A 21015-nucleotide genomic window follows, 5' to 3' on the forward strand; every position below is an offset into this window, starting at 1 on the left:
TTCTTGGGGCTGTGTATGCTCCCAGCTGCTCATCAGTTCAACTAAAATCTGGCACATGTTAGGATATTCCTTTTATTATTACTGATGTTATTACTAATTATTTCTAGTATATTCCTCCTATACCAGTAACCACAGCTACAAAAAGTCTAGTATTCAAGTATTCCAGGGCTCTTCTGTCTTGTTTTTGCTCGGAGTGCTTCAAATTTTTAACCTTGGCACTGTCTGCAAAATCCCAATCAGAAAGTTGAGTTGGAGTTTTTCGTTGGTAGGTTTATACATTTTGGATGGCTCATCTCCCAGTAACAGTGGAGTATTTATGGGAGAACAGATGGAAAGCCTGAGGCCACCTCTCTCCCTACCCTCCCTGCAGCAGGGTCTGAGCACCAAGTGCAGAGCAGCTGGTACAGAGCCAGCTTCCAAATGGCCATCAAGATTGAGCATTGCAATCATTTAACGTGCTGTACAGGATAATCCTATATAGGCCCCATCTCCACCATATCCCCAAGATGAGTGGGATAGAGAGAGGAGATGGGAGAACTCCAAGATACAGGGGCATTCCTAAGGCACATAACCTATCAGGATTGCTGGGAATAATAAGGGTTTGGGAGATGTAAAGGAGGGCGTGGGGAAAGGAATGGAGCATATGGTACACACTGAAGTGTAGAAGACACTTGGTAGTATGAGGGAGACCTCAGACTCACCCTGTGGAAAAGATGGCTTGAACGGGGAGAGTGCCAGAGCTCCTCACAGACAAGGAGGGTGGGAAAGGACTCCTGACAGGATCCTGTCGCCTGAAAAGATGGGAATGGCAGAGCTTCCCCTTACCATCCCAGCCTGTGTCAGGGGTTGGAGAGGGCTGTGCCATACCTTCCCACATCATACGATGGGGACTGGGGGAAGGGGGGAAAGATCCCCTCCATTGCCTCAATTAGAGAAGGAAAATTATGTCTCCTGAAAATGCTGGAAAGCAAGCCTTCCTGCTCAGAGGTAGCCAGGCATTTGGCATGCTCACTTGCAAATAAAGGGAGGAAGTTCAGCTGGGGGCACTGAGTGCTTTTCGACACACCTCCAAACTCGTAGCTGCTTCTCTGACAGTCCCTCTCACCAAATACTTAAATAAACTGAGAAAGTTTTAGAACAGATAACCTGGACTCCACCCCAGATCCTGTCACTGCACTGCAACCCCTGATAGTTCAGCTAACGGGCTTTGGAGGCACCATGCTATAGACAGAGACGGGAGAATTTTAAGGATCAATCAGTGAACTCAACATAACAGTAACTTCAAAAAATAAAAAGGTTTTGGTAGAGGTTTTGTTAATTTGGTTTTGGGTTGGATTTTTTTTGCTTTGGTTTTTTTTCATTTGTTTTCCTGGCAAGATGATGCACTCCAGTTAATTGCGTACTCCTTTCTGAAACCAGAACATCAGAAGTACAACATGTTCCCTGAACTTGCTGGAATAAACATTATACATGGCCCCCTCTGAATCATTTTCATTAGGGTGCTTCTCTGCTGCCTGTGCATGTGACTTACTACATAATTCATCTAAAAAGCCCACAGAAACCAGCCCCTCTAGGGATGGCAGGCATCTTTGGAGGCCTCTAGGTCCAAACAATGGTGCGTAGATTGCGTCTGTCTCTAAAAGTTCATATTCCTATATTTACTATATGGGCATACCTTTATTGAATATAATTGTTTGCTATTCTTGCTGTCTGGGGGTCAGAATATACTAGAGGCTATTCCAGGTTAGATTAATGTTTGTTCTGGACATACACAAGTTAGTTAGTAAAAAGTGATCCTCTGGACATATATTCTGAGTGAACCCTAAGGTATGCCAATCAGTGGGTGCAACCTGAAATGTATTGAGTACAACAAGCAGCAGGTTTGGCTTCTGTAGCAGTTTCTCCAGGGTACAATGCAGTGTTACCCAGGTATAGCCAAGTTAAGTCTGAACTCTTAGGGGAAAATATACCACACTGGATCTGACAGCTCGAGAAAGGCGAGGCTGCTGCTGCTCCATGCCCCAGGTCCAACCACTAGTGAGGCTAAAGATGTATTCCCAGCAGGCATGTGCACACCACACACACATGTACAACACGTATATATGCATATCACGCAGATCACAGACACACACACAGAGCACTCCCACAAACACAAATAGCACCAGTAGCCTCATCCTGCTCCCCTGCCTGGCAGAGAAGCATGGAGGTCCACTAGTGAGAATATATAGCTGTGTAGACATATATACAGTGTGGGTCACTCCATCAGCTGGGCTCATATACTCAGTCTGCCCAGTAGCTGCCCCTGGGTCCCAGCCTCTCCAGGTGTTGGCACCTGGACATACAAGCCTCCAGTGTGGACCAGTGGTGATGGGTTTCACGCCTGGAGAGTGGGGCAGAGGGTCTCCTGGGGCAGCCCTGGGAGGGGCCTGGATGTGGTGTCCCCTCTTTTGAGTCCTTAATTTGGGTTGTCACCTGCCTTTTTGCCCCTGTGCTCCTCTGGGCTTGTGGATGTAGGCTTTTGACAGGCTGATGGCTTTTGTGATAGGCCTGGAAGCAGCCAGGGCCAGGATATTACTTGGGCTCTCCCACCTGCCATCATCTTTCTGTGCTCCTTTGTGGATGTGCAGATGAACTTTTATCACATAATTTAATGTGAACAAGCTAGTTTGCACAATGGTAACATCACAGCAGTGCTCCCATATTGCCCCATGCTAGCTACCTTGGCTTCCAGCATCTCAGCTACCTCAGCCAGCTGGGGCTGCATATTTCTGAACCCCACTCCATCATACTGTGCAATACTCCTTGTAAGCTGCCCACATGAGCTCACACAGACACCCCACCATTGCTGCCTCGACAATTATTTGAAGCTCTTGCATGTTCAGAGGTGCAGGGTCACACTGCTGCACGAAGGTTAGTCTCTGCTTCTTGGAAAGTTTTGTTCTTTCATGGTTGGTTTCAATCTTCCTGCTAGAACTAGAGTTCTTTATTAAACTGATACTTTTATAGACCTCAAGCAGAGTTTTATCTGAGAATAGAAGTAGCCCTTTAAGCTTGTACCTGATCTTTTCCCAAAAGATAATATGCTGCAACATAGACCTTTTACCTACTGCTTCCTCTCTGTCATGAAGGTGCATTTCACTATGCTTGCTTATAACCAGAACTGACATTTAATTTTTTTGGCAGACTTGGAAGGGAGTAGTGCATGATAATAGTGTCTTTGGTCTTTATAATGGTGTTTTCACCATTTTAAGCATTGTAATATTCACTTTGAAACCTGTGTGCTCATGAGAGTTGAGGTAACAGTGGATAGCTTTGCCTAGGCAACACTGGTTTTATTCTCTCCTTCAGTAAATTACAGTGTTAGAAGTAGCAGCAATACAAAAACCTCATTATATTGTATTGAACTAAAAAGCAGTATTTTCAGAAGACTATTTTGTGAACTAACAAGTATTACCAGGCATTTCCTAAGAGCAGAACTAGGTAGCACAGTAATCCTGAAGCAGTGTGCATATGGACATATGCCAGTGTGAACTGTTTAACTTTGCCTTTCCTTTAGGGTTCATTTCAAACAAAGTAGGATTTTTGTGTTCAAAACACAAAACTGTGTTTTGAACAATTTTTTCACATAGTATTTCATTCCATCAAACACAGGAAAAAAGCCTCCATATTATCTTTGACAGTCTCCTGTCATAATAGTCCAAAACTCTTTTGGAGATTTATTGATTTAACTTTACAGTACTTTGAACCAGTAGTGGAAAATACAGCACTGTTTTAAGATGAGCAAATAGCATTGCTTTAGTTAGCATTCAGCAAGTGCTCTTTTCTGACAAGGAATATGGCAGAATTGCAGCACAGGGAGAACAAGTCTTGTGTTGATCATTGAAAGTAATGGATCATTGAACTCCTGCATTAATCTGCCTCTCTGGTGTCTATACATTATAAAAATTCAAGCATGTTGCAGATTGCCTGTCTACCATACAACTAGAATGTGAAAGATTTACAGGGTAAATTACTATTGACATACACCAGGTCACTGAGACTGAAGAAGAATTGCTGTATTCAGCTTACTGCAAACATCAGCTTTGCCTCTTCATGTCTTCAATCTTCCTGAGGCTAAAGTTCTTTACAAGGACAATGGTTTGTGTTTTGGATTAATCAGAAGCCTCAGTCATTTGAAAGGTCATGTATGCAAGGAACAGCAAAATCTCTTTTTTAAATGATCTGTGTATTGGCTTTTGTGGAGAATTGTGGGAATCAAAATCTATAGAAGCCATTAGTGGAAATGTATGTCTAAAAGAAAACATAACAGTGATAAGCCTATTATATTATTTGAATCCAAGCTCCTACTGATGTGGGGTTGTGTGGGAATACATTTAACTGATTTTCACAGTCAATCAGTTGTATTTTTGCACTACAGAGTCTTCTGCAAAACATAAGCTTTTGGAATTGTTATCAAGGACAGGAACTCTTCTCTTGTTGCTTAAAAAATTCTTTATAACTAGAAGATGAGACATAAGCAAACCAGATAAAAAAGTCTAAGAATAAAATAAGTCACTTTGGTAATGAGAAACATTTGAATGCACAGGTTCCTAGTTCATAGAATGAAAAATCACATCTGGCTGCAGTAAATCAAGGGGGCTGCAGTCTTAAGCAAAGAAACTCATGCAAAGCTCTGGAGCGAAAGTCTGCAAAACAAGGCTGAATTAATTGTCTTTACACAGGTGTGACGATATTTCTCTACGTTGTATTTCTTCATTCATCAGTTTCTTATATTTCACCTTTGCAGAATACACAAGTAATTCCTTCTGTAAAGCTTAATATTTTTACGGTATATTTTGCTTTTGAAATGTCTTCAAATCCCTGCTGACATACGGGGAAAAAATTGACCCCCAACTCATAACTGTTCAAAGCTAAGCTCTTTTAGAGTCCTTAATGGACTAACATCCTCTGACGTTTGAGCTGCTAGTATTTGCAAAGTTGCTATGGTGACAAATGTAGTTCTGGTTAAAAAAAAAAAAAATAAAAAAATCTATTTTGCTTAACCACAAATTCCAGAAGAACTCAGCATGGTTCCAAAAGAACATTTCGGCCAAAATGAATGCACGGTGCCCTTTTTTCTGAGCAATTGTATCTTTAGTAAAATGTAAGTGTACAGGGAAGTCTGACCTCTGCTTTGGTCACAGTACCTTATGATCGCCTGCTCAAATTATGATAAAACAGATTTAAAATAGCACAGTGTCCATTTCTTGAAGGAAAGATTAGGGCAGGCCCAAGGGAACAATCTGTAGCACAAAATGCCTGGGGCTTGCTTCAGCTTCTTTTTGGTCATTCTGATGAAGTAAAACAACCCTAAAGGTATTGTGATCCTTCCCCTTAAATTCCTCTGCCCAGCACTGCACACCCATCACACATGGCTTAAAGGTGCTTTGACTCATGCTGGGGGAGGTCTGGGGCTGTGGGCAATGGCAGTGGACCCCGGATTACAAAGACAGCTGTAGCAGTTTTTGCCCATGTCCATCCCTCTGGCCTTGCAATCGGCAAAGTCAGCTGGGGAGATTTGATCCATTGCCTGTCTTTCATTAAAAATGGTTGTTGGACTACATCATGATCTTTTTTGCACATGAAACATTTTGCAGACAGGGATCTGAATATGTAGAGATAATGGCTGTGTTATGAGAAGGGGTCACCAGTGAACTTAGCACCCACACAGACCAGCTTCCAAAACACTTAGGAGACAGATTTTTGCAGCCTTTTCATCTTTTCTCACAGACACCCAGGGCTTTGATACACAGCAGAATTCCCTTCCAGGGCGCCCTCTCCTAAATGTGTAGTTAAGCAGGTTAGTTTCTATTCCAGTGCTGTTTTCCTAGGCACCCTGTATTGTCCAAGGAAAGAGAGAGAGAGATGCTCTACATCTTCTTCTCTCTCCATTGATCATATGAGGACAGAAGAGATATTGATATCCTACCAAGCACTTGACTCAGAGCCTAAAGCCAGACATAGTCACAAGTCCAAGGCAAAGGGTAAGTGCTTAGAGTAAGCTTGCTGCACCCTGCGTTACGTTCAAGGGCAGGTACTGCTGTCAGTTAGAAGGTGGTAGTCAGCAATATCACTCCTGGCTGAGCCTGGAGCCAGGATGTGGAGCTTTCCTTCCTACAAAGCAGGTCTGAGTATCAGCAGAATGGTGGCAGTCAGCAACTGAGAGGTGCTGCGAGTGTGCTCCTAAATTGCCCATTAGCTGCCTTGCGTTCAAATTGCAGAAGAGAGCTTTGTAGGGTAAGCTGTTTCACCACCAGTACTCGAGGTCCCATGGTGTTTCAAGGCCTCAGATACTCCAGTTCAGCTGTAGGCATGGTTAGGGCTTGTATAATTTAAATGGAAGGCAAATCAAAATTCAAATTCAGCCCCTGTCCATGGCTTAATGCACCAGGTAAACGTTGCTGTCTTCCTGGTAAGTCAAAGACCTATAGTGGAATGTGCTGGAGAGAAACAACAGAAGGAAGACAGAATGGCTTTGAAGTTTTGCTGATAAATTTAGATCCTGATTTTAAAAGGAGAAAGATAAGAAATTAAGAAGCTGTTGATTTTGTTTCAAAACTCTGGTTTTAAATGCCAAGGTTTGCATCAAAACGTGAAAAAACTTTTTTTAATTATTTGGGAGAAAGTGTCACCACTTCTTTCTAAAAATATAGAAGAATGTTGATGGCAGGAGAAAATATTGAAAGACTGTCTTGTTTTAACAAGCAAAAGTAAAACCTGTGTTGATATTATTCCTGTAATAATAATTCCTGACAGATAATCCTTAGTTTATTTGAAATCCAGAATTAAACAGAATCATGTTACCCTAGAGGTCAAACTCAGTGTGGTCTTTTTTGTCTTGTTACAATTCTGTTTGAAATTGGTTTAAGGGGAATTTGCTTTGCTTTGACTTTTCTCTCTCTGTGTCTCTCTTTTAAGGTCAACTCAAATCAAAACATACTCTTGGGATAATGCCCAGGTTATTTTGGTCGGTAACAAATGTGACATGGAGGATGAACGGGTAATCTTCACTGAGAGAGGCAAACATTTAGCAGAGCAACTTGGTAAGAAAAGAAATGACAAAAGCTTTATGATTGCTTGTGAGAATGCACAAAGTAATGTCATTAATTGGTACAGAACTTGTAATGAAATGTTTGTGATACATTCACTGTAAAGGAACAGTCATACACCACCTCCCTTTTGTTTCTGCAGGCTGAGGTCTGAACTGTCCTTGTTGATATCACTAATACTGTAACAGCATTAGAATGGACATGTGTCCAGGGATGACCTTATGCAGAGCTCTGTGACATGTCTGTCATCTGAAAAGTGTCCACAAGACCAGTGCTGGCTCAGAGGCTGGCTTAGACTAAAGACATATCTGATAAAACGTTCCTTATGCTGCTCTCCTTAGATAAGATAAACGTTCCCTATGCTGCTCCTTTGTGATAAGCAGCAAGATTAGGCGTGTGTCTGTATATATACAATATGTTTAGATAGTTATAGTTACAGGCAGATATGTCCTAGCCATGGAAAAATTAAAAAAAAAACACCAACAAACCAACAAAAAAAGCAAGGAGAGGAGAGATTGAAGAAACAGCTTACTCAAAATATGAACTAGACCTTTTTGCACGTTGAGAACATTTGGGTTATGATTTCCAATACCAATAATCCAAAACAGAAGGACGCCAATATCCAACTCCCACTGCTAACAGTTCACCTACTGCACATTTACACAGATGTAAATAACACGAACCTCTGTTTCATAAAGTCTTCCTCTATGAGGCAAAAGTCCACACAGAAAATTACGGAGCTGTGAACATCTCTGTTCTTTCTGTTTCTGCCCAGCAGTGATATCCTTTCATACCATGAAATGTTTTTGAGGTGACATTGGCCAAACTGTAACAGAAAAGCTACAGAGTATCATCATAGTACTACTACCCAGCCTGGTTTTTTCCTTCAAATTTGCTGATCTCTGGAGATCATGCTCAGCAGGTGTGCAAATCAAACCCTGGCATCATTGGAGGTCAATTTCTATGCTGTACTGGGCATGGGCTTGTTATTATTTTTAAAACTGACTGTGGTAAAGGCTCAGTCTGGTGAACATGCGTGTAACTAAGATCTCCTTGTTACTATTCCTATATAGGTGTTTAGGGGAAACGGTGCTATAAGAGTAACTGCATGGGAAACAGAGAGAGATGGTGGCATTTCACAGTATACCGCCTATTCTGGATCTAATCCCATGCTGGTGGTTCTTAACTTAGTATATTTGTAGCTCACTGACCTTATTTTTTAAAATAATTTTTCTAGTTGTACAATTGCTTGTCCTGGTAAATAATTTCATCAGAATAACATATCTTCCTATCACATCTGCCTAAATAAGCATTACATATGTGTAAAAGCACACCTCAAAAGTATACATTAAAAATGACCATAAATTAGTCCTTGAAAGGTGACAGAAAAGATTTAACAGCAGGTTATGTCCAGAAAAATTGCCAACGTTTGTGAAGAACTGAGTTTCTAAAACTGTTTGCAATAAAAACAAAATGGTTACCATTGCACCTGCTTTAACAGAGGATATTCTTCTTTGCAGAAATACCTGTCACATTATATACATTTCTGTAATATGTTCTTCCTTTTGTAAGCATTTCTAATATTTATTGACTTTAATAGGAGCTAGGAAAGTGTCTTCAGTGGAGAAAGAGATCCAAAAAATGTAACTGTACACTTTTAGACCAGGCACTAAAATGTCTGGCAATAAACATAAATTTGCAATGTGGCATTTGAAGTTTTTTTTTTTTAAGTCACATAAATAATCTGAATTTCTATTCCTTGAACTATTTTCCTGTAGAAAGATTAATGCAGTGAGTTGACAAGGAATCCCCAAGGTCATGAATTTAGCAAGATGAGAAGGAACTTTGCATGTCGTACAGTCAAGAATCCTCAGCTGTAATAATCAATGCTTGCAAAAAAAAAAGAGTAATGAGATAGATAGATATCAAAACTCATGTTTCAGGCTTTAAAGCAAACTCTAACTCCTGGGATTTAGAATTCAATCTTTATGGAAGCAGATTATCCTCTATTTCCATCTTTATCTACTCTGGGGTTTTTCTCTCTCAGATATACATCCTGTGGCTATCTCAAGGGTAGATTATTGTATTGGATAAATTGTGGCTCTGATCCAGTATGTCATTTACTGCACATTACTCAGACTGCACACACAAATGTTTATATGTTTCCTGTACAGCTGCAATCATTTCTTAAATCTGCTCAGAGATTGTGGGAGGTGGTGTCGGGAAAAGCAGAAGAATGAGTTTCCCTGAATTGCAGTAAGTGCTCTGGCCATGTTGGCCAGTTTGAAGGGCACGTGTTGTGTCAAACACTTGGGACTGTCTTTTCTTTCTCTGCCAGTGAGTTGATAACATCTCTTGTGGGCAAGTTTTAAAAATAACGATATAGATTTTTGTGTCCAGCAAGACATTTTAAGACTGTGGGCCCTTTGAATCCCATGGTCTACAACATTGATTGCAGCCACAATTACAAGCAAGCACAATGCATGAGTGCTGTACAAAGAACACGTTGTGAAACACTCTGTTCTCAAGTGTGGTTTTATTTTCTGCCCTGGTTTACTTGAAGTCACTGAGAAAATTAATACATGTACATTTTGGGCTGGATTTTCAAAAGGTCAACAAAAGCACTGGGCATTTAACCCTCCAGGAAACATGGTGTCCTGTTGAGAACAGCATTATTGGAAAATTGTGCCTCTTCTGTAGCTTTGAAAAGTGTGGCCTTCAATTTTATCGACAAGGTGTAATCAATCATTTCTGTAAATCTCAGTGCTGGCTTATTTCTAAAGTGTAACCCAAACAAGTGGTTTAGGTCAACCAGCAATAAGCCTCGTTACCTGCAAAGGTCTGGCTAAACTAGTCAAGTATCCTGTGGTAGCTCCAAGTACCTCTCTCCTAACACTAACAGAAGTTCACAAAAGAGAGAAGGAATGGTTAAGAAAACCAGATCTGACCTTGAAGGGAAATTAACAGAATGGTTATGAAGATGGAATTTGTCTAGTTTCCATTTTAGATTTTTTTTAAAGTTTGTTGTTAATGACATAGGGCATGACACTGGCAGTACTACCACAGATCATAGCTGCAAGCAGCATACTACCTTACCTATGGTAATGGCCAGAAGTAGGTGCCTTGTGAAAGGTATAAAAGGACAAACAGACAGTGATACTTTCCCAGACTGTAGCAAATTATATTTGTGGGTCTCATGAACCAAAGGCAGTATCTTTATATTCAATAGTCCTTTCATGATTTTTTTCCATGGACTTGTCCAATGATGCTTTTGAAACCATATAAAATCTTACCATCCACAACATCCTTTAAATATGTGCAGTTTAGGTGAGTTACCTGCTTCTGCTTTGAATTGGCCACTTGCTAGTTTTATTTGATGATTCTTCACTGTTATTATTCTGAGAAACAGTGAATGATTGTTTGCTGTTACCTGCTCTGTTACACCGTTGGGTTTCAGAGACCTCTATCATACCCCTCCTTTTTCTCCAGGCTGAAATTCCCAGACTATTTCATCATTCCAGACACAGAGACCATCTCGCACCTTAGCCATTCCTTTTCACCCTATTCAGTACTTTTTGTAAGTGGGTACGGCCTTTTTTCAGAAATTAGTTCATGGTTGTTTAACGTAATAGCATCATTAAAAGAGTAATGTTAGAATGAGGTGAAAACAGACAGGATCAAATAAATTCAGTTGAGTCATGTAACTTTACCTCACAGAGATATCGTACCGAGAAAATATAGAAACATGACAAACCAGCCAGTAGAGAGAACTAATTAACGTGATGTTAATATCAACACAGGAATCACAGCAAACACATTTAAATATGTTTATTCACTAATCACTACCAAAAAAAGGGTGTGGAACATAATGCTTATGCTATTTTGTCTCTTCATGAATGTTTGCTCTGAGCACTGCATGCATTGGCTATTGACTGAAACCCCAATATAGTCAGCATTTACATGCTTTAAAGCATTTTAGTAAAAAAGGCTTGTAACATCATGCAAACAAAATGCATGCACACTTGCCAGCTGCATTACTCACACAGGTTTTCTGACATACTCATCTCATGCATCTCAGCTGAGTTCAAAGCTTCATACGTTCATAAAAGTTTGGTGTCACTTGTCAGAAAAGAAATAAGAAGAATGAGTCACAGCATGAATTTCTTGGTTCCTTTTATTGATGGTCTGTATGATATATTGTGATCTACATTCTGGCAAATGATTAGCAGGCAGAGGTGTGCACAGAGCTTTGAATAAACTCTGAGTAACTGCACACACAAATGGACAGTTGAATATGTAGTTTGACATACAGTTTCTCCATTTATTTATGACATTTTGCTGTGCAGGCAAATTAGGTACATAATTTTATATGTGCTTCTGTGCTTCTGTACTACTGTTTGCTGTGTGTGTGCTACAAATTATTTCAACGCTCACTAGTTTTTAATTGCAAGTACTGCCATTACAGTGTATATTATATCTTTAAGACCAGGGTCCCTAAGGTTGCTGCAAAAGTACAATCCTGCCATAGGTCCAAACCATGCCTATTGTGCTCATGTTGCACCAGGTACTAGGGGGGTACTGCAAGATCTACCCCAGATGTCTGGCCACCTTTTCTGCAAGGTCCTGTTTGTCCTATCCCACCTTTTTGGCTCAGGTTGGTTAAGGCTCTGGGAAACGGAGCTGTTGTATCATAGAAATGTTGGCTGGAAGGGACCTCTGGTGATCATCTAGTGTGATGTCTCACTAAAATCTACCTCTGGCTCTATGTTCTGTCAGCATTTTTCAGGGCAGTGCCCTTCCCATCAGATTTTCTGTGGCTCCACGTTTCTTACACTCTGCCACCCGGGGTCACCCGTAGCTGGGAGCACCCAGCATGTCTGAGCATGCCTTAGGGTGCACTCACTTGCTTTCTAAATGTATCCTGGCACACTGTCTCCCCCAGAGGCCACCAACCAATGTCAGAAAACAAAATGAAACTGGTCCTTTCTGGGTGAGCTCTCATCTTCCGTTCTGCAAGGGCCAGCAGAAACCAGCCCTCACGGTGCATTCAGGGCACCTGCAAAGGGCTCTGAATGCTATGTGCCCCAGCATCAGCAGTGCCTGGGGCTTCAGTGCACCTCCACTTCAGCTTGTCACTCGGGGAGGTACTCATTTTACCCCTCAAATTTAAACACATACCTTATTTTGCATATTTTGGGGTGTTTTCCCCCTCTCCATCCTTTTTCTTCTCCTCTCTTTTGGGCCATTTCTTCGTATTTATGTTCAGCTTTTTCTTTCTTTCCTTCTCTTGATTCCCAGTGCTTTGAAAATAAATTCCACCAAAAATGAGAAGAAAATTTCTCACTTCAAACCCAAATCAGCCTGCCTTGCCTATTTTGTTTTCATTCTGTTCTTGGCTCAGGCATGTATGTCCATAATGGTCATGCTGGGGAGATAACAGAGACCCGATTCAGGGGTGATTTGATTTCTTCAAATTAAACTCATTTAGCACTCCAGCAAGCCTGCAAGTGGAGCGTTTGTCAGTGTCATGTGCTTATACAGGTGCAATTCGGCATCCAGCACTTGTGTGTGATCTGACCAAGCCTGCAAGACCAGGCCTGCTGCTGAGATGGGGCAGGAACATCACTGGTTTCTGAATCCTGCCGGGGCTGGGGCACAGCAGGATCCTCAGCGTTAGGACTGGAGTGAACCTTCACTTGCCTTGGGGTATGAGCCCTGGGGGTAATGTGTACATTAGGCATCCGTGGGTGCGCTGTGGGTATTAGGCATCTGTGAGTTTAGGCAGCAACAGAAGAGGCATTTTTAGGGCTGTAATTCTGGCATCTAAATCAGGAATCAAGTGGGACTTGGCACCTCAGCACACAGCTTGCTAGAACAGCAAGTTCTGTTTTGCCTCGGTGGCTGGCTGGAGGCTGTGGTGCAGAAGGCAGGGTCACCAGCAGCTTTGAAAGCACGGACATATGGCTGCGTCTAACTTTGCATTAAAAATGAAAATAATTGGGTTGTGCAGGAACATGCCTGTTCATAGTTCCACCCTTCACTGTTTTTTAGCTCTTTTTAAAGGGCAAATGTTAGTGCCAGAGGAAGGAGGCAGCCTGACAGCACTGACAAACAACAGAGTCTTCTGTTTAGTTACAACACACTCAGGGTATTGGCAGAGCAATTAAAGGCTTCTGTCCCCAGGATGATTTTTTACAGGGGGGAAATGCCAACCTGCCATTGCTTTAACGCACTTGGAGCTGCGTTACAGGGAAGTTACTTAATGACAATGGGAAGCAAGGGATTGTGTTTGCTCAACAAATGTCTCATGTAAACAAAAAAAATTTCTTTGCCAGGAATCTAATTTATTGCCTAAATGCACTCATTTAAAAGGTATCTGGAAGCCACAATCAAAATCAGTACAACTGGAATTTATATGGAAACCTTCTGTTCTGAAAGAATGGAAAAGAAGGTGATTGCTAGAGCATTACCAGTAACTGCTCCTCAAGTCTGTCCATTCTGTCGCAGCTGAGAGTCCCCCTTTAGCTTTTTTTTTTTTAACAAATTTGGCCACCCTAAAGGTTGGGTAAATATCTTAGCGTTTCTGTTATTAGGCTTTACACTAGCTCTATCCAGAATGGTGCTAAAGCACTGCTCTTCGCTGAGGTAATATTAGCAAAGTCCTATTTTGGGGCTTAATGCTGTTTTAATACTTTTCTTAACATAGTCCAGCCCTTGGGCTTGTTTGGACAGCAGAGGTCTCATGCAACTGATCTACAAAGGAGAGCACAGTGTAACCAGATGTGCTACCATAGCTGCAGGTGTAGGAGATACTTTGAAGAACGGCAATGGTCACCAGCTACTTTTAGCCCAGTTTCCTGGAGAAATGACCTTTGCAATCATGCCACATGTGTCTGTCTCTCTTTGAGAGAGGGGTAGAGGTCTCAAAGATATTAACAGTTCTGAGGAAGTGGTCATCTGAGCAGAGGAGAAAGGTCTTGCAGTTGCCTTGACTGATAGCCTGCAATGTGAAAGCAAACCTTATTAGATACTACTCACAGCAGGCAAGAAGATAAGTGCCTGCCACTGCCCCCTCAGAACTGCCCACAGGATGCAAATCCAAGAAAATAAGGCATCGTTAGCTCCTCTCCTTTATATACTATGACATTGTACACCACTGTGTTACAAAGGGAGCAGCTTCCTGCAGCCATTTCTTGCTCATTTCAGGTTGCAGGCTCCTACTACTCCTGAAAATACTGGGCTGAACAGAGCACTGACAAGAGCAGCACTAAGGATCACAGTTCAAGCTTGTCTTCAAAGAAGGATAGTTATTGTGGGAACACACCCTTGAGGCCATCTGTTAAACATAACATCAGGGGTGATAAATAAAATTGTTTTGGTTGTGGACAAACACTCTGAAACCAGAAGGTCTTCCTGATCAGCTGGTGAAACATTAACATAGCTCTTGTCTGTATTGTCTGTGGAATTGTGCTTAAAATTTGCTAGCTAGTGTGTCCTCTTGATGTCACATTTTCTCAAGAAGATGAGAAGGTGCAGAATGTTCTTCCCTTTGCATATGGCTCTCCTTTCTGGTTTTTTTTCTTCCTTATTTTTTGAAAGCAGGCATAAACAACTATTAATGAGCATTGATGAAAGAGCCTCTGCAGAGCCAGGACAAGTTTGAGATAGAGAGGGAACAAAGTCAGTAATTCAGGCTGTTTATGTGTTTCAGGGCAGCTATCTAAACTGCTCTGTGTGCATTATAGCTCCCCAGGTGAACAACAGCACCATGCCAGTGTCCTGGCTGGCCCCTGCTGCTGTAGTGCTCTGGGGGGGCTGCTGAGAGCTTGCCAGCTTTCTTTGAGTCAACACGATTGGGAAGAAGGTAGATAAGGGAAAGAGACATAGTGTAAGGAGACAGCAAAGGGAAAACTAAATTAAACACAAAAGAGGCATTTAAATTGGAACATCCTGATACATGTTCCACACATATTGTTCATATATCCCAGGCAGCACTCTGATATTTTGATTTTCTGAGCTTCATCTCTGCTCTGTCTTATCTACCCACTTGCCTCTTGGGCTTTGTCATATCTTTGCAGTAATCTGTTCTGCCCGGTCTCAACCACGTTGGCAGTACAGATCATCATGAGTGGTGAGAATATGGTGTTCTTTGAGCTCTGCTGCCCTGAGCACCATCAGAGAGTTGCCTCACTTCAGGCTTATACTCACATGGAAAATCTTTTCTCTCCATTAATAACGAGCAGCAGAAAAAAAAAATGAAGAAAGTATTAAAAGGCACAGATCTGAAGCCCTCATACACGGGTATTTTAGAAGCTTAGGGTGTCTAAGCACTATTAGTAAAATAATTGCAAGATGAATCAGGAGGAGAGAAGAGGTCACGGGGAAAAAGGTCTGCAAAATATTCCATAATAAAATGGAAAACAACCAGAATTCAGGTATTTATTCCAGGCACGCTCTGCTAGGAAAAATACTCTGTCTCTTTGAAACTGTCCCACAGAGTTTCTGTTAAACAAAAAAAAGAAACACCACTCTAATTTATTGGGATTTTTTGCATAAAGTAATACTCACATGGGGAATTAAATCCCTTGCACAGGCAGTCAGTTGCTGCCTGGATGGCAACAGGACCCTCTGTTGCAAGGATCTTTGCAATGGTGTCTTCAGCTGCATCAGAGACTCTCTGAACTCTTGTTCTGCTGAATTCTTGTAATCCAGCTGGTCCTATATGGCCACTACATACCATGATCCTTTGGCAGTGATTACTTTAAACTGCCAAAAGCATCTCTTAACTGTCTTAACTGGCTTCAAAAGACTGTTCTGTGTGACCATTTCTGCATCTGCAAGAACAGTTTCCACAGACCATCTACAAGTGTCTTACCTATGTGCAGCTGAATCCATTCTACAGCAGGAACTGCCTGGGGGGAGCCCACCAGCATGCCCTGTTCTCTACTTAGGATGTTTATCAGCACATTTAAGCACATAAATAGTTCCTATCAGATGGCCTATGCACAGCAGGGGCTGCTTGGGGGAATCTCCAGGACTGTCCAAAATTCCCACCTGTACAGTTCCTGTAAAGAATAAAGCAAATACTTCATTGTGGAGGCAGCTGGGAGTTCAGTCACTTTCTCACAGGTCAGTGCATTGTCTCATCTATGCAGGGTCTAGCTGGGGAGGTCCTGGATCACTCAGGCAATTAATGACTAAGTTGATGGGATGTGTATACAGGCATAGCCTGATACGCAGCTACACCACTTACTGTGACTGCAATTTCCTTCTTATATCACAATCGTAACTGAAATTCCATAGATTTCACCACAGCTGTAGTGTCTATTTTTATTTTATTTGAATAAATATGTTTGTGCTTGAACACTCTGTAAGCCTCTATCTTACTTGGAGGATGGGTGCCTCTAAGTTTTTTGTGGTGTTCTTATTCAGAACGTCCATTTGGATGAGAGGAAATGGCCTCAAGTTGCACCAGGGGAGGTTTAGACTGGATATCAGGAAATTTTACTTCACTGAAAGGGTTGTCAAGCATTGGACCAGGCTGCCCAGGGAAGTGGTTGAGTCACCACTGGAGGTATTTAAAAGATGTGTAGATGTGGTGCTTAGGGACATGGTGTAGTGGTGGACTTGACAGTGTTAGGTTTACGGTTGGACTTGATGATCTTAAAGGTCTTTTCCAACCTATACGATTCTGTGATTTTGTGATCCTCACTGTGGTAGTGGGCCTTGGTCCTGTTCATGTTACACTATGTCCTGACATGGGTCTCCTCTCTTCTTTGTGACTCCTTTTCCTTTCACTTTCTGCTTTTCTATGTCCAGATCTCTTACCTACCTGTCATATCTGCCATTTATAATCATCTCATGTGCCAGTTATTCTGTCTTCTTATCTGTAAAAACTGCTCCCCTCATAAATGTCCTTAAGATTAATTTTTCTTCCTGTCATCTTCTCCAAGGTTTTGGTGTGCCATTTCTCATGCATCCTCTCATTGTCCCTCAACCCTTCTGCCCTCTGGTCCTGCTTTCTCCTTTTTGGAACTGCTGCTTTCCTCCTGCTTCCTGTGGAGCAGATACTAACAGTTGTGGAAGGATGTGACTGTGTTCCTATGCTAGAGTTGCAGCCGGGTTTCAATACAGAACACTGAAAATGTGGAGGATCTTCCTTCCCCCAGGCAGTCCCCCAGCTATCTGAACAGTCTTCTCCTGAATGGAGCTCTGCAGGAGGGCTGAAGCCACCAGCAAGTGAGGCTACACTGGCTTTCCCCATTTTCCTTCTAGTTTAGAACAAAGGAGTCGTGTCAGCCAAGCTAAACTAAAACAACGCCATGTAGATTCAGACCTCCTCCCAGTATATGATTTCTGTAGATGATCTTTTATTATGCACAGTTTTCCTGCTTTCCAGAAAAGTGTGGAAAGGAAAAGTTTTCATGGCAATGTATACTCATACCTTTCAGGTTATCTTTACACTTCTTGCTTATATTAATAGAAGTTGTATGACCAAATCCCTGTAAAATATTTGTACCTCTTATTATCTAATCTACCTGTGAACACTAACTTTGGCCTGTGTTTAGCTCCTATGCATTTAAACAGTTCAGCGCTTTGTGACATTTCAGCACAAGGCATCATATGTAAATTAAAAATACGAAGAAAATTCAGAACAGAGAGTTAAGTTTTTGCACTGGTTATTAGTGCATGCTGGGATATCATGCCAAGCTAAATATAATTATCTGCCTTAATTCTAGGCTAGTACTCAAACATGCAAAAGGCTACATGGTAAGCAGCTACATGACTGAATGTGCATATTATATCCTGTTTAGATGGCATATTGAATACATAGTACTAATGTATCAAAGTAGTTGCATTTAAATTTCAAGTGGCCTTTCGAAAGAGAAGATTAGCCCATTCGCTATAAAACATACACACAACATTAAAAAAAAAACAACCCCACAAAAAGCTGTTTTCTGCCCTTCTGCCAAGAGTTTCAAGTGATTGACATTTTCTTACTGGGATTTTTCTCATAATTAAACATGGTGGTAGTTGCACATTCTTATTCAGATTTAAGCAGAAAGGATCAAAATAGTTGTACAAAGGCTAAGCCACTTCTGTAAAATTACCAGTGGATTAGACATTTTGTAAACTGTTTTAATATTGAACCCTTAGGTGGTGGAAAGCCAGAAGTAGGACAGAGGTTTAAATTACCAGGGAACCCTCAGGTGAGCAATGTGGTAACTGTGGGAAAAGGTGGAGCACGGAGGAGAAGGCTGAGAAAACAAACAAATTAAAAAAGACAAATGTTTTGCAAAGGAAGCAAGAGCATGGGAAGACCCAGCGCTGGCAGAAGCCTGCTGCATTGCAAGATGACCAGCAAGCTGGAAACCTGGCCCAGATGAAGGAGGCAGACATGGGAGATGAGACACGGGACAAACGGGGGCAGAGGAGAGAGCTTAGGAAAGCTGGCTCTGCTCCATAAAGGCTTCCCGTGTCCCTTCTGGGTTCAGGATAGCTCTGATTTTTGCCTTTGGGATAGTCATTGGGAATGGATAGATAAAAAGTCCTTCCATATAAATTAATTAAGGAAGTTTTCTTCCTTATGTGCATTTATGTATTTTTTATTAGTTTGGTTTGTGGGGTTGGGAGTCCCTTTGGTCTCACGGATTCACCTCTAACTTAAACAGATATCAAATTGCAGAAATCTTTCCTTCTCTTGCTTGCTTCTTTACCTGGTTACTTCCAAACACAGTTGTCTGTTTTTGCACCAGGTTAATGACACAATGGAAGCGGCTGTTTCCGGCTGAATAATGCTCAGAGGAACATAATAGTTAGAGATGGAGCAGTAGATGATACCTTCCCAATGGCTGGATGTATAGGGCATTTCTAATTTAATAATACTCTCAAACTGGTGTCAATTTTTAGATTAAACTGTTTTAAAGTAGCATTTGTCTAAGGGAATGTATTTGGGCCAGTCCTGATTTTATCTGGCTTGGTATAAAGCAAACAGCACTAGTGTACTTACTCTGATTGTGTTACAATTTTAACTGCTCTTCCAATATCATTCTTTTATATGTGTGCTCTCACGTGTTTGCTTTCTGAGTGTCCCTCCACTCTTCCTTGCCCAGAGAAGTTTCTGTATTTATTGGAGATACTGGAATATGGATCGAACATAAACGTGTTGTTTATTTTCCTAGGATTTGAATTTTTTGAAACAAGTGCCAAGGACAACATTAATGTCAAGCAGACGTTTGAGCGACTCGTGGATATCATCTGTGACAAAATGTCAGAAAGTCTGGAGACGGATCCCACCATTGCTGCCAGCAAGCAGAACACACGGCTAAAGGACACCCCACCTCCACAGCAGCCCAACTGCAGCTGTTAATGCAGCTATCAGCAAAGGCAGCTCCAGTGTGTTCTGTTGCCAACAGAGTATTTATGAATGGTCTATATGCCTTTATTTATACTGTCTTATTAATTTATTTGGGAGAAAAGTCTTTTATTTTACATCAGCAGCTGGTCGAGTATGCGTATGAAGATGGGAGAGGTTATTAGTTTGAAACGATCCATTTTTTAGCATCTGGCTTCTGCATGCAGGATGGCTATTAGTTTCGCTTTTCTTTTTACTGTTTTACATTACACTTACTTCAGCTGGTGCCATGTCCTCAGACCACATTTGCCTAGAATTGAGTCTTGCTTCATCAGTTTCAAATTATATAGTTGAATCCCTAGGGTAGTGGCCAAGGTGTTTTAGAATAAGCTTCCTGATGCCACTTATATTTTCTCCTGACTGAAAATCAATTTAGAAATATTCCTCTAGTGAGCCAGTCCCTCATTCTGTCCAGATCATTTGTATAAGGGACACTTCCTGGAGCGTGTTGCCTTGGCAAATTTACACTCACTATGTTATATGTCATGGCTGATTGGAAATTGCAGAAGTTAGAAAGAAGTTAGTTCCTGGACCCAAAGCCACCAAATTTCCCTGTGAGTTTCCAACTGGATGTGGGTATTCAGTGCAGACCCTCAGAGATATTAAGTACCTCATCCTGTTTGGATAGCTAGTATGTTTACTTTTCCATGGGAGCTGCATGTCTATCTAATACCTTTCTGAAACTGCACTTAATTTCTCATTCCATCATTACCAAGATCCTGGTAGTACCTATCCCAGTAGTGGAGGGCTGATTAGCTCTTTTCATTTCTACTTGCAGAGATATTAAACATGCAGTTCTATATTATCCCTGACAGAGCCAAATCCATTACGCTCCATTGTTCATAGCCAAAAACTGTCTTGTCATGTTGCTATCAAACCTGCATACTTAAGTTTTCAGGAATTTCATCTCCCATTCAGTCACTGAGACAACCATCACCACACTGGCTACAAACACCTGTATTTTACTCAGACCTACTGCAAAAGTGCTGCTGGTGTCAGTGAACTGGAGTTTGACCTCATTTTTACTTTGATAAGGATATCTATTTTGACAAGACAATCAGAATTTCACAAGATTTTTTAAAACTTTAGGAGTAATAAAAAATTGACAACATTTCCAGTGTTAGGCTGAGTACATTCATAAGATCAGCAAAAGGCTGTGAAGACAGCAGAATAAAGTACACAAATTCTTTTTTTAATAAAGTGTTAAAAATAGTCATATTTCACAGTTTTTAAAGTACTCCTCTCGTAATTGGTGGCAGTTTCTTACATCTGTGCCCTGGAGTACTTTATAAAACTGCTTTACTTGCGTCACAGTGACATTTTTTAAGTAAATGGCACAATTGAAGAAGCGTTAACTGTTTTATTGTTCCAATTAGACAGAAATTAGGACAAGGCTGACATTTCTTAAACTGACTGCAATGGGAAAAATTGGAAGAGAAGTTAAAAGGAAGTAACACAAGGTACTGCAAACTGCTCACAACTGCAAAGAAATCCCTCTACACACATTACTTT

At 41.2% G+C, this 21015-nt stretch overlaps 1 protein-coding gene across 2 annotated transcripts in view; it reads left to right on the forward strand.

The window, feature by feature from the left end:
• RAB3C (RAB3C, member RAS oncogene family) overlaps nt 1-19609 on the forward strand; it is a 132458-nt gene extending 112849 nt beyond the window's left edge. For both annotated transcript variants that reach the window (XM_072859506.1, XM_072859507.1), the window contains exons 4-5: nt 6958-7082; nt 19271-19609. In XM_072859506.1, the coding sequence (XP_072715607.1) occupies nt 6958-7082; nt 19271-19458 (313 nt within the window). In that variant the 3' untranslated portion in view covers nt 19459-19609. The remainder of the gene's footprint in view (nt 1-6957; nt 7083-19270) is intronic.
• The last annotated feature ends 1406 nt before the right edge of the window (nt 19610-21015 follow it).

The sequence above is a fragment of the Ciconia boyciana genome, chromosome 4 (genome assembly GCF_034638445.1).
Source record: "Ciconia boyciana chromosome 4, ASM3463844v1, whole genome shotgun sequence".
Taxonomy (NCBI): domain Eukaryota; kingdom Metazoa; phylum Chordata; class Aves; order Ciconiiformes; family Ciconiidae; genus Ciconia; species Ciconia boyciana.